This window comes from Eurypyga helias, unplaced genomic scaffold (genome assembly GCF_000690775.1).
Source record: "Eurypyga helias isolate BGI_N326 unplaced genomic scaffold, ASM69077v1 scaffold3992, whole genome shotgun sequence".
Classification (NCBI taxonomy): domain Eukaryota; kingdom Metazoa; phylum Chordata; class Aves; order Eurypygiformes; family Eurypygidae; genus Eurypyga; species Eurypyga helias.
The window spans coordinates 34,955-46,998 of record NW_010236427.1 but is presented as its reverse complement, the minus strand read 5'-3'; the positions used below and the strand labels follow the sequence as shown (position 1 = coordinate 46,998).

At 40.6% G+C, this 12,044-nt stretch overlaps 1 protein-coding gene across 1 annotated transcript in view; it reads right to left on the bottom strand.

Moving 5' to 3' along the window:
• LOC104506192 (contactin-associated protein-like 5) overlaps nucleotides 1-12,044 on the bottom strand; it is a gene marked incomplete at its 5' end in the record, with an annotated part of 62,208 nt that overhangs the window by 29,008 nt on the left and 21,156 nt on the right. The window contains 3 exons of the mRNA XM_010147061.1: nucleotides 2,844-3,015; nucleotides 4,163-4,312; nucleotides 6,938-7,202. Of these exons, the coding sequence (XP_010145363.1) occupies nucleotides 2,844-3,015; nucleotides 4,163-4,312; nucleotides 6,938-7,202 (587 nt within the window). The remainder of the gene's footprint in view (nucleotides 1-2,843; nucleotides 3,016-4,162; nucleotides 4,313-6,937; nucleotides 7,203-12,044) is intronic.

The window sequence follows — 12,044 nt, the reverse complement described above, 5'->3', positions numbered from 1 at the left end:
CCTGCTGAAAGCACAGAAGACATGAGTTTTCTGTGTGTTATCTGCTAATCCCAGTACTCACGGATACATCCTGAACTGACCACTCAGACAGAACCTGAGCAGCTACTGCCTGGCCTCATTCACAGGATCACTGAGGCTGCAAGGAGCCTCTGGAGATCTCTGGCAAAAGCCCTCTGCTCAAAGCAGGGTCAGCAACAGGGTCAGGTTCACTTGTGCCTGCAAAAGCATTTTCACTTGGCACTGCCTCCCCAGACGCCAAATGGAAAGGAGGCAAAACTCTGTATATCTCTATGGACATCCCCTTTTTTTTGTGTACACTCTGACAGCTCAGCTAGCGACAGGGCATTTATTTCTTGAGAAACAGTGACTGAAGGATGGAAATAACAAATACAGGGAGACAGAAGGAATTCATGCCAAGTTCACTTGAGCACACAAATAGTTCAAATACTAGAGAGAAAAGATGATGAGATACTAAGGCTTAGTCCCTCAGATGGCTTCATTTAAATTAGTGGAGTCTCATCACTTTATACAGGGAATTTTGGAGTGGGGGGAGGAGGGGGAAGGGTGTGTGTGTGTAATATGCTTACACAATTAGATTCCCTCTCAAAAACATACTGCTGCCATCAAGAGTAGTCCCAGTTTATCATCTTTCAAAACAGTGTCATTAACTGTTTTTTAAAGAGCCATCACAAGTTGCAGATAGCTGCCTAACCACTCCTTTAAGAGCCCAGGTCTGGAACAAATAAACTGCATTCTAAATAGAGGCATATTCCTCAAAAGAGGTTTTTTGCTTAGATAACTAAGACAAATGTCCCATTTACATGTTAATTAAGCTACACAATTCCCACATGCGTCAAAATTACAAAAAACACATGCTTTACAGTGCACACAGCAATAAATCTTATAATTAAGAAAGGGAAGATCACATTTCTCTGAGAAGATGCTTTTACAGAATTTTAACATTCTTTATACAGAGAGAATGAGCAGCTGGAGGTTGCACACCCAGAGCTAGACCCCAACTTTCCTATATTCCAGAGCTGCTGCAATATAGAGCACTAGTTCAACTGCAGTGACTAAGTTGAATTACAGTGACTGGAAGTGTCAGACTTTCTGTGCAATGAATCAATTTGAACAAGATTTGAAAACATACTCAAGGGTACACTGTGTAGACGAGACACCAGTACAGGCTTTAACTTTGAATTCAAATCTCCTGTTCTTCCCAACCTTCCATCTACAGTTTGTTGTAACCAATTATGCTGCAATATCAGCTTGGAGAACCCAAAATCTTCAAAAACTGGTTAGGAGGAGCACACTGCCCAAATACTTTCCTGTTGTGTGCGTGGTACATTCAAGGCAATGATTATATCAGTGCCACCATTCCTATGATGTTTGGATCCTTGCCCTAAATAACTGTGTGTTATGATGACAGACTGTTGCTCGTCACCCCTGGGATACTGAAGATGAGGAAGACACTTGCAGCAGTAACACTGATTTACACTGTAGCCTGGACTTGGTGACAATGAAGGCACTGGAGATGTCCCACAGCACCTCTGCATCATAACAGAAGAGTTCTCGTGTTCCAATATACAAATATGCAAGTTGCCTTTGAATGGTCCATCCAGTCTTAAAGAATCTGTTTTACCAATAAAACAGCAAAATACTTTCTTCTAATTCTCAGCAAAACTTACATTTCACTTCCTTTTGTTAAATCAGCTTATCAATTCTGTCTACCATTCCAGGCACACCAAGTGTGACATTCATGTCCCCCTGAATTCAGCCACTGTTAAACATGGTAACAGCATCTGATCAGCAGAGTCAGTATTTTCTCTGTACAAGTTCACAAACATAAACAAAGATGAGCATAAAGGTCTCACGTAACAGAGGTTTTGCCCACTTTCCCAAAGATTGCAGCTCCAGCAGGCTGATCCCTCCTACAGTAAGTAATAATGGAGATTGGCCTTCCGCTCCACCTCTCTAAGCAACAGGTCTGAAAAAGTTATCTTAAATATTGCTTAAGCTCCTAACGCATTTCCAAAATATCCTTACTGCTCCCTGAACTATCTGAAACACATGAAATTTCCAACAGTTCCATTTCCATTTTTCAGAACTTAGCTAGATGTAAAAACAAACAAAAAACCCAACAACGACAAATTCTGAGCCTATTATTCCATGTACAAACTTCAAAGTAATAATTCAGAAATATATAGACACTAAAAATCCATAAGAAGCAAAGGAGAAATTATTAAATACTTCTAAAAAACAAATTTGTTGTTTATTTCCTCCCTACTCTTCATGAGGAATTTGGGTTTCCTGTCAGGTTTATTTTGACTGAGAAGTGTCTTTAGCAGGTACGACATTTCATCATTATACTGTCCTACTGAAGGGGCATGAGGTGTACCATATCTTCATTACAAACGTGCTGTGCTGTAATGGCTAACACGAAAAATTGCAAATGATCTACTTAAGCAAAACCAGCTAGTATATTAAGGGGATGACATGTTCTGATGAATCAAATAATTTTTCCTTCTCTTTCATTTCCCTCTAAAACTTCAAAGCAATCAAATGTTGTTTATGCATAAAATTTAATCCTTTCACCAATCTGTAGTTTGATTGAATTTGCATACTCTATTTCCTACAAGTCAATGAGAAGAGAGCCTCATGTAATTGAAACCATTTCCCCTCCAGTCCTCCTATCTTTGCTGTAATATTTTCTATTAGTAGCTCTATTATGCCTAATATCCGTAATGTTGGCAGATTAGAATTTTCACTTAATGCAACCTGTATTTATAAACCACTAGGACAAAAAAGAAGAACAAACATAAGAAAGAGGAAACAATAATTACCTGTCTTTGATGCCACACAGATCAATGTGTAAATCACTAAAATTCCCCAGGGAGCCTTGCTGAACTAAAATGAGGTCCTTGGGCTGGTTATCAATAAAGATGAGTCTCATGCAGCCTTGAAAAGCAGTAATGGGATTTAAACATTGGGAATTGGTGAAATTGTCAGGGCACCCTGTGGGAAAAAGAGAAGAGGCAGAGAAGAATATTGGAATATTCATCTATTTCTGCTGGGATTTCCTGATGCAAGAACTCAGAGGCTCATTATTCCAAACGTTTTCATTCCTTGTGCTATGCAACCTTATGTGTTAAAAATCCTTCAGTAAGAAATAAAAGTAAAAATTAAGAGAACAAAAAAGAGAGAGCAGCCACTGGAAACAGAGTACGAGATTTTCTCATGTGCTAAGCAAAACAAAATGTGAGGTTTTTCCATGTTCTTTAAACCCCACAGTTGATAGCAAATGACTCCATAAAAAAAGCTGTGCACAAGTTGTAAAATCATTATGGGTTGAATTCTGCTGCTGAGGCAATACACAGAATAAAAGGATGAAATCCTGTGGACAGCAAGCAAGAAAACCATCTGTATCTGAGCCAGATACATCTGTATTTTGAGTATTTGGCCAGCTCTGAGATCCAAAGCCTCCAATGCGTCCTCACTTAGTGGGGTATGTGGAGGGTTCATGGAGATGAGAGCCTCAGTGCGGTAAGCACTACACAGAAATATATTAGATAAAAAGACAGTTGATGACACTTCCTTTATCTAAATTAATGTTTCCACTCCAAAAAGCAGAAGGCAGTATTTTTCAAAACTGTTCTTTCCATTTTCAAAATTGAGCTAAACCTAAATTCATTTCCATGAGAGCACAGTACCTAAATACCTTTGCAGATCTGAGCCATATGTCAATTAAGCTCTGAAGTCTAAAGTCACTGAGCCTGATCAGGACAGTGATACCTACAGGAATATTAATAATACTAATAGTCCTCAGGCATTTTAACTAGAAAAAACACTTGTGGCTAATACAGCTATGTAGCTTTTGCCATGTTTTGCCAGCTAGATGTAGGTACCCATTGGCTACCACTACCAGTAGTCCACTTTTACAGCTGTGTTAGTTCTGCTCATTCTCTCTCCGTCAGGATTGACTAAGACTCTTCAATCTTCCCAGAGTCCTGTAAGCACTGCAACTCAATAGGGGGGTCTAAAATCTGTTATTACAACATTTGCTCTTAGCTGCAAACACAGTGCACCTGGGGATATATCAATGGTGAGCACCCGAGGACCTACATGGTGAAATCCTGCAGTGCACCTGTCCAAAACAACCTACCTCCAAAATAGTAGCTGTTCCCAGAGTAGATCCTTGAGACAGTGGTTGCGTGGCTAGCGGTGGCAGCATTGTTATCCAGTGTCAGGGTAATGCGATGTCTCCTGGCATTGATGTTAACGGAATGCCAAAGCCCATCATGGAGATTGGTGCCTGGCAAAATACAAGTCCAAAGAGTGAATAAAGAGGTGTAGGAGAACACTGTTCTTCAATCCTCTTTTTGCTTCCAACCTGGGACCCCAATACAGGGAGAACTGGCAGCTGAAAAGAATTCATTACCTCTAAAACCAAACTGGCCCAAGAATGAGAAACCTTCTTTAATTTTTTAAGGAGTATTTAAGCAGGTCATCTCACATTTTAATCCAACCTGTTTCCGGCACTGCAGGCACTCAGCAAGGGCACTTTATTTTTCAGGTAGAAAAAGTGTGATTATGTCTGGGTGTTCATATCTTACTTTCAGTCCTGGAAAATACTTATAGCTCACAGGATCGGGCAGAGATGATCTCTGCTGAGCTTCTACTACCCAACACATACCTGACATGGCACGGGATTAGATTCAGTGAGATGGCCATACCCTGTCTGAGGCTCCAGTATGCAACCTGACAAGTATCTATGTATGACTATGACTAGCGTCAGCAGGATCTGTGTATCTTAAAACCCTTCAGCGCTAGGTTAGCACACAGTCTTGCTGATGGAGATACAGGAGCCTTTCTGTACTGGATTTCGACATGGGTCTTGTGAGAGCTGAGACTGTTGCTCTGACTAGGAGCCTATGAAGGTACGCGAGAGATTATGGTACCAGGTAGCCTCTTTCTCTACCAGACACTTGTGCAAAGTGGAAAATAACCTAAGTTTCCTTATGCTGAAAATCAGTGTTGTGTCTCACTGTTCTTGAAACAGAACCACACAGCTACAAAGTACTCTACATCCCCTGTTCTGACAGCCATGAAAATCAGTGGGCAAGCTTCTGAGATCACACACAGAGGTGTAGACCAAAAGTAACCTAATTACAGTTCAAAATACACTACCATCAGCCTGGAGTCACTGAGACCAGGCACAGACAATTAGTATTTATTTTATGCCTCTCCCTAATGGAGTATTTTTATTAATGTAGCTTTCAGAAGAAACAAACAAGCACTTAGTGGAACAAAGAGGTGTGAGAACAATTCAAAACAAAACAAAAAAATTGTGGGTGTGACGTGTATGAAAATCCATTTCATTACGAATCTGAAAACGAGACAATTTCCACAGTAATGGCTGTTAATGCATGCATAATTTCCACAGAATAAGAGGACAGTTTTCCAGAAAAAACGTATGATTTCTCAACTAGAACAAGTCCATTTTAAAGCGAAATATGTTGCTGAAGTTTGAAAAGATGTGAAGACAAAATAGGACCCATTAGGGGCAAAAACAGGTCCATTCTTGAGCAAGCGTGAGTTTATTGTGAGTACCTGACATCTGCAGAGCTCGCCACTTGCAATTTCTGCATATTTTCCATGTGTAAGTAGGCAGTTTAGAGTGTTTTGGATAGCACCAAAGGCTGGGCTCAGGTTCATGATTTCAGAACTACATAAAAACAAATACACCCTACCAAATATTGACATTGTCTCAGCTTTGTCAACAATTTAATTAGTACTGCAATAAAGGCTGGAAGCTCAGTTTTCAGCATTCAATTGCAGCAAGCCAAGGCTGTAGCAATCTACATGAATAAGGATAGATGCAGGGCTGCCTCATTTCCTATCATAAAGGGGAATGAAACACACATACGGAACAGCTCTGCTTTGACAACTCTGTCAGATTTTATCTTTGCTTCTTTAAATAGACACATCTGCCCTCTTTTTAGTCTGTACTGGGAATATTTTAATACTACATTTTTCTAAACAGCTGCCCTTTTAGGAAATACTATTATTATTATTTAGTTCCATCTGAGTTCCATCAGTCTATTACTCATCCACCTTTGGAAACTGGGTATTCAACCTACGCAGATAATGAACGACCCAGTCTCCCACCCAGCATGCTTGCCTAGCAGCAAGGGATCTGCAGACACTGTGGACGAAGACCATTTCTGTCTGGGATGCCAGCACAGCTTATATAGGTCACAGCGGGAGAGCAGCTGGGCCACTCTGGTCCCGTTTTACAGTCTGAAGTTGTTTCCCTCTTGTCCCTGGGAGCCAATGAATAGCTGTTCTGGTAAGTGTTTCTAAGCAATTTTCCATGAATTGTAGGTCAGAGAGTCAACTTCATTTCACCTTCTTGCATCCCACCACCTGTAGAAAGCAGCTTGCAACCAGCTAAGGAGGCCAATGAGGGAGTGTGAGGAGAGGAAGCCCATGGTCAGTCTCTCTTCTGAGTGTAGCACAAAGGCACAGTGTAAAGCTACAGTCAGAGGAAGAATATCAGCTCTGCGGCTGCCTTAACTGGTGCTGCGGAATGGTGCAGAGTGGCTGAGCTGGCTCCCAGCTGACCAGAACAATCTGAGGACAGAAACAGGAAGGTCTTTGTGTGACCTGACTGAAGAAAATTTAGTGTGACTGTGCAAGAACACAGAGGCTGAGGCAATTCTCTGGTAGATTGAGTCTGGAGATCTCGGGATGCCAACTTTTCATGCTTCGATCTACCTCAAACTGCACAGAGTGGTTCTACCACTGGAAAGCAAGAGAAAATTTGAAAAGGAAAAGGAAGATTGTGTGCTTCCTTATTTCATCATCCTTTCATCCTGGGGGGTTGGACATTTGTATTTTAAAGCGGGACAGATGAGAGTAAACGAAACTATAGTACCTTCACTGATTTCCACTGGGTTCTCAGTTTCTTTCTGAATAAGCAGCGTCAATCTCCCACTGTGAAGGTAAACCAAGAGAGGTCCCGAATTTTCAGACAGTTCAGTGAAGAGAAGTAAGCCCTCTTTATTCCATGTTCGAAACTGGAAGCTGACTGACAAACCATCAATTTGAGGAGTGCCGGGTAGTAGCAAGTAGCTTCGACTGGTGCTGACAAAGGTGATAGGAACGATTTGTGGTTCTGAGCAGGAGAAGGTAACGTTCCCCTGCAAATAATAAAAATAATAAAAACCAACACCACAATTATTTTTTCAGTCTAAAACATGGTTAAGTAAGTTCGTTGGATTTCTAATGGCCCTCAAGCCTGAAACAGGTGTTATTATTCAGACACAAATCTTTGGAACTCACTAGGAAATGTATCTGTCCATTCTGGAAAAACACATCTGACTTCAAAATTTTACTTTAACCTCACATGACAGGATATGTCTCTGTGTGCACGTGCATGAAAAATCAAAACCCCAGTTCTCAGAAGGATCTAAACATGTCCAAATGCCTCATATTGAGACCATGCCTGGGTGCAGATGAACTCATTTATTAGCTGAGACAGAGCACCTCCACATGGCCACATCTGCTTTCTACTTCCCAGCACCTCCCATTTCAAGCTCCAGTTTGGCTTTATGACAATAAAAACAAACTCATTTGGATATATGTTGACATCAGGAATTGACATTGAAGCACTAGCAAGTCCACTTGAACCTTCATCTGCTGTGGGATGTGATACAAATGTTCAGCTTTGGCTTTGCACTGATGGGACTACAGGGCTTTGAAATAGGCAAGCTGTAAGAAACAAAGCATCCTCCAATGCACAGGAATCCACCAAAACAGACTAGATTTATTCTAAGCCAAATGCAGTCATTAATGACAGTTCTTTTTTTTGGCCATTTACACCAATGCTACATAAACTTGAAGTAAAAAGTTCCTCATCTATTTAAATCTACTGCATGAGGAAAAATATGAGGCAAATTTCCTAGGTTTATTTCAAATATTCAATATATGACTTGCAGTAGCAGTACTGGTTATGGTGGTGTGGGTTTTTTGTTTGGTTTTTTTTTTTTTTGTTAACTTGGAGTGACACAGCCCTGTGCTACTCCAAATAATGAAAGTCCACTTAATAATAATAATAATACAAGTAATTAAAAATAATTATTCTGAAATTATTTCAAAATTCACAAGAAACTCAAAGAAGTAATCAGCTGAATACAAAACTTACAGTAGGGTGAAACAATAGCGAGATTTCCTAGATAATTCTAGGTCTTGTCATTTCCACAGGGCATTTTGAGGAATTATTAAAACATTACAAACACAGCAAGCATGGTGAAATCCAACACCGTTTCAATGCCAAACTTAGTTGATTACTTCAGGCATCCAGCCTTGAAATCAATGGTGCTACTTGCCCAGAAGGGCAGCAAATACACTCAAAGCAGTCAGCAGAATCTTTACCAGCATGTATCACTGTAGTTTGCAGACAAAATGACTCCACCATTTCGTTCATCCATTGTAGGTTACCCAACCAGGTCATACAAGCCACGTAATAAAACCTTAACAACACATAAAGCTGAGACACACTTACAGAGCTACATCTTTCCAATCCACTCACGGAGACTGTTGCAGCCAGCTTGCTTTGAACTAGGCTGCTTTGCAATGCACTGACTAGAATCTAATAAAAACACTGGAGTAAAAGCCTGGTACTGCTTCTCATCAGAGCTGGTACCTCACTCTAACAGGACAACTACAATGAACAGCACTTGATGGATGTGTAGGACATTGCACAGTGCTTGCGGAATTCCTCTCTGAAATCTCAGCCAGCTGACTGAACTGTTCCCTATCACTTTCACTTCTCTTTCTAGTATTTATTTCAAAATGGAAAATAAAGTGCCATAAAGAGACCAAGTTATCATGGGATTAAACAACTCTTGATATAGATATGTGTCTATCAAGCTATTTACATATTCCCTGCCCTGTTAGGTGCTACACATCAGAGTTATCAAAGGCAAAAGGTATCCATGGGTGTATCAAGTTAGAATGAGTTTTGAGATACAATCCAAAGCTTATACCAACCCATCTGAACATTAGTCAGGTGGGAAGTAGAATAGAAAATTGCTCCCAACCTTTTAAAAGTTTCTATTACCTGCTGGGGTTTGTCTGCATATGAGATACCACAGGCTTTTGTTCGTTATTGTTGCTCTATTTCTACGTCCACTTTCAATCAAATTAATGACAAATTGCAGAAAACAAAGTCAACAGAAATTATATAAACAAATATGATTAACCTTCTCTAGAGCTTTTTACAGGTTTAGATATTTAAAATGCCAATGACAAATTTTCTTTGGAATTTTAGACATTTAAAGCTATTCAAGTAACTCTACACGAAGTAGAAAGACATTTAAAGATCTTACACATAGATAACACCGGAGCTTGGAGGAAAGTTCAAGCATTATCTGAGTCTGTACTCAAGCATCTAATTTGCTTCACTGGCAGTGGGAGGCTGTGACAACATGCAGCACAAGGGAGGATTGCAACATTTGGATAGGATTTTTGTGTCAAAGCTCTTTGCAGAATTTACCTATCAGCAGAACAAGCTATGCTCAGACTGACTTAATGGTGCTGGAGAAGGTGAACGCCAAGATGAAAACACAGGTTTGCAATGCACAACAAACTTTCAGACTACCTTAAAGTAACGAGCCAGTAAAGATCCTGTGTAGTCAATATGCTTTCAGCTGTTTGCAGTAGCACCATACCACAGTATCCCTGATGCACATGCATAGGCCCAAATAATAAGGCCGGATAGCTTGTCCTGAACTCATGGATTGCTGTGAACCCACAATAAACTCCACAACACTCTAGTCACCCACACTAACTAGTACTTTGTGCCATCTGGGATCTGCACAGAAGTCTTGTACTGCCACAGGAGCAGCAAAGAGTGCTGACTGAACCCACGGCCCATGCTGGCACACAGGGTCAGGGCCTGTGCTTCTCCTCCCATGCCTAACCAGGTGAGACCTCAGGCTCTGCAGCCTCTCCACTGACTACGCTGAAGCAGTGCAGGTGTGATCCCACCTGCCACAAGAACAAGCAGGTGGGAACACAAAAAGACAGTGTTGCAATAGTCTGTGTACAAGGGACTAAAGGTACATTTGGGGGATAGAAAAGAGGTGTGTTTACCTTTTGGGGGCAGTCTTTTAACAAGGTATTTTTGTTACTCTATTCAAGAATTGAGATTTCCATGATAGGGGCAATAACGAATTTAGTCAGAGCCAGAAACTAGCCAGAATGTTTGGGAAAAAATGTTAAATAAACCAACTGATGCCATAGGAACTTAAATCAGTTCAACTGATTCATTTTGGAGGGAAACACCTCCATAAGATGATGTAGTTAATATACACGAACAATAGCTGCTCACGCCCTTATACTGCCCAATGTTGCCTACTTTCCTAGAGACAACAGCATGGACATTTGAAAAAGAAATACACAACAGGTACTTTGAAGAAATGTTTTTCCACTGAAGTGGGATAGGTTCCCATTACAAAAACTGTTAAATTTGCCCTGGATGTTATTCTCAAACAAATTATTCCAGACGGTCTAAATCAGAAAAGTAAACAGCTCCCCCTAAACCTGCATCTGATCAGGAGCATTTTGCTTTAATTGGCAGCAGTTCTGGAAATCTCCTGGGTACATGCAAGACTGCTGGCAGACACTTGATTTTATAATTGAACCCAGTTTAACTGAAAAGTAAAAGCTCATTGGCTAGGAAATGGGATAGGAAGAGTCTAATCCCTAGGGAAAATAAAGGAGACGCTCAGTTCCATCCAGCTGCTGGAAACTCCAGCTATCATGTGGTGTTTGAGAATTCCATCGAGTCCATCATCCACAGACTGATTAACAGCTCCTCTAATAAGCAGTGAAATCTTTCCAAGAGAGTCGTTCTTGTTCTTAGAAGAGGAACTTTCCAAACCTAAAAATGCAATGGGGATAATTGCAATTTTTTCACCAGCTGCCATGACACCTTCCTCAAGACAAGACTTCTGCAGGCAGAGTACAGTTGCAAAGATGGTTCTTGTTAAAGACATTGAATGAACAGGTGACAGCATATTACAGCATTTTAAGGAAAAAAATCAGTCTTTCCTATTAAAGAGAGAATTGAAGAACACAGTTGCTAAGTGATGAGGATAAAAGTGGATTACACAGATGATCCTCTGAGGCATAAGCCTCATCCAAAACTGACTGGAGTCTTTCCAGTGACTTCTGCGGGACATTCATAAAACCTGTATAACTTTAATGAGCAATTTCCATGTTTTCTGGCCTTTCTTCATGTAGTAGTATGTAGTGTAGAATGAAGACAGAAGACTGCTACACAGTCAGGGCAACTGATGACAAGCTTCTTATACATCCCGTTGCTCTCACAGAATACTAATAGGTAGTATGCATTTGGGAAACCATTCACACCGACAGCGGAACTGCAATCCTCAACATTCAGCCTACGAAAGGATACAGGCCAAGATCACAGCTTGAACAGGAAGACCAATGAATGTGTATTTCTGAGCTCTCATTTTACCTGCAGGCTAGAGCATCAAATGGGCACTTACTTTCTTCATTAATCACTTTATGGATCCGATCCAGTAAAAAGGATATTTTGTTTTCTGACGAGGACTAGAAAGCAAGATTTCATATGCCAGCTAAGGGGACTAAAATCCCAGGCCTGGCAGAGATACAAATGTGGGAAAACTGTGATGAGTATCTCCAGCTTGGAAACTGGAGGACTATTTCTAGCTGTGAAGAGACAGGTTGCAGACAAATTTACAAAGAGACTAACAGAGGAAAAAGTTGACCTATGGTGCAGTTTTAAAAGGATAAGATGAAAGATTGTCATTCAACTGAGCAACTGGATTTTAAGAATGGGGGAGTTCCCTTCAAATCCTGTTTTTAAACTGACTAACTCAAGTAGAACAGATGTCGGGAGACCCACATAAATTTCAAGTGTGTCTCAAATCAAGACACTGCTAAGCACCGACTGAAAAGCAAATCAAAGTGAGATCCCAACTCCAGCCTAC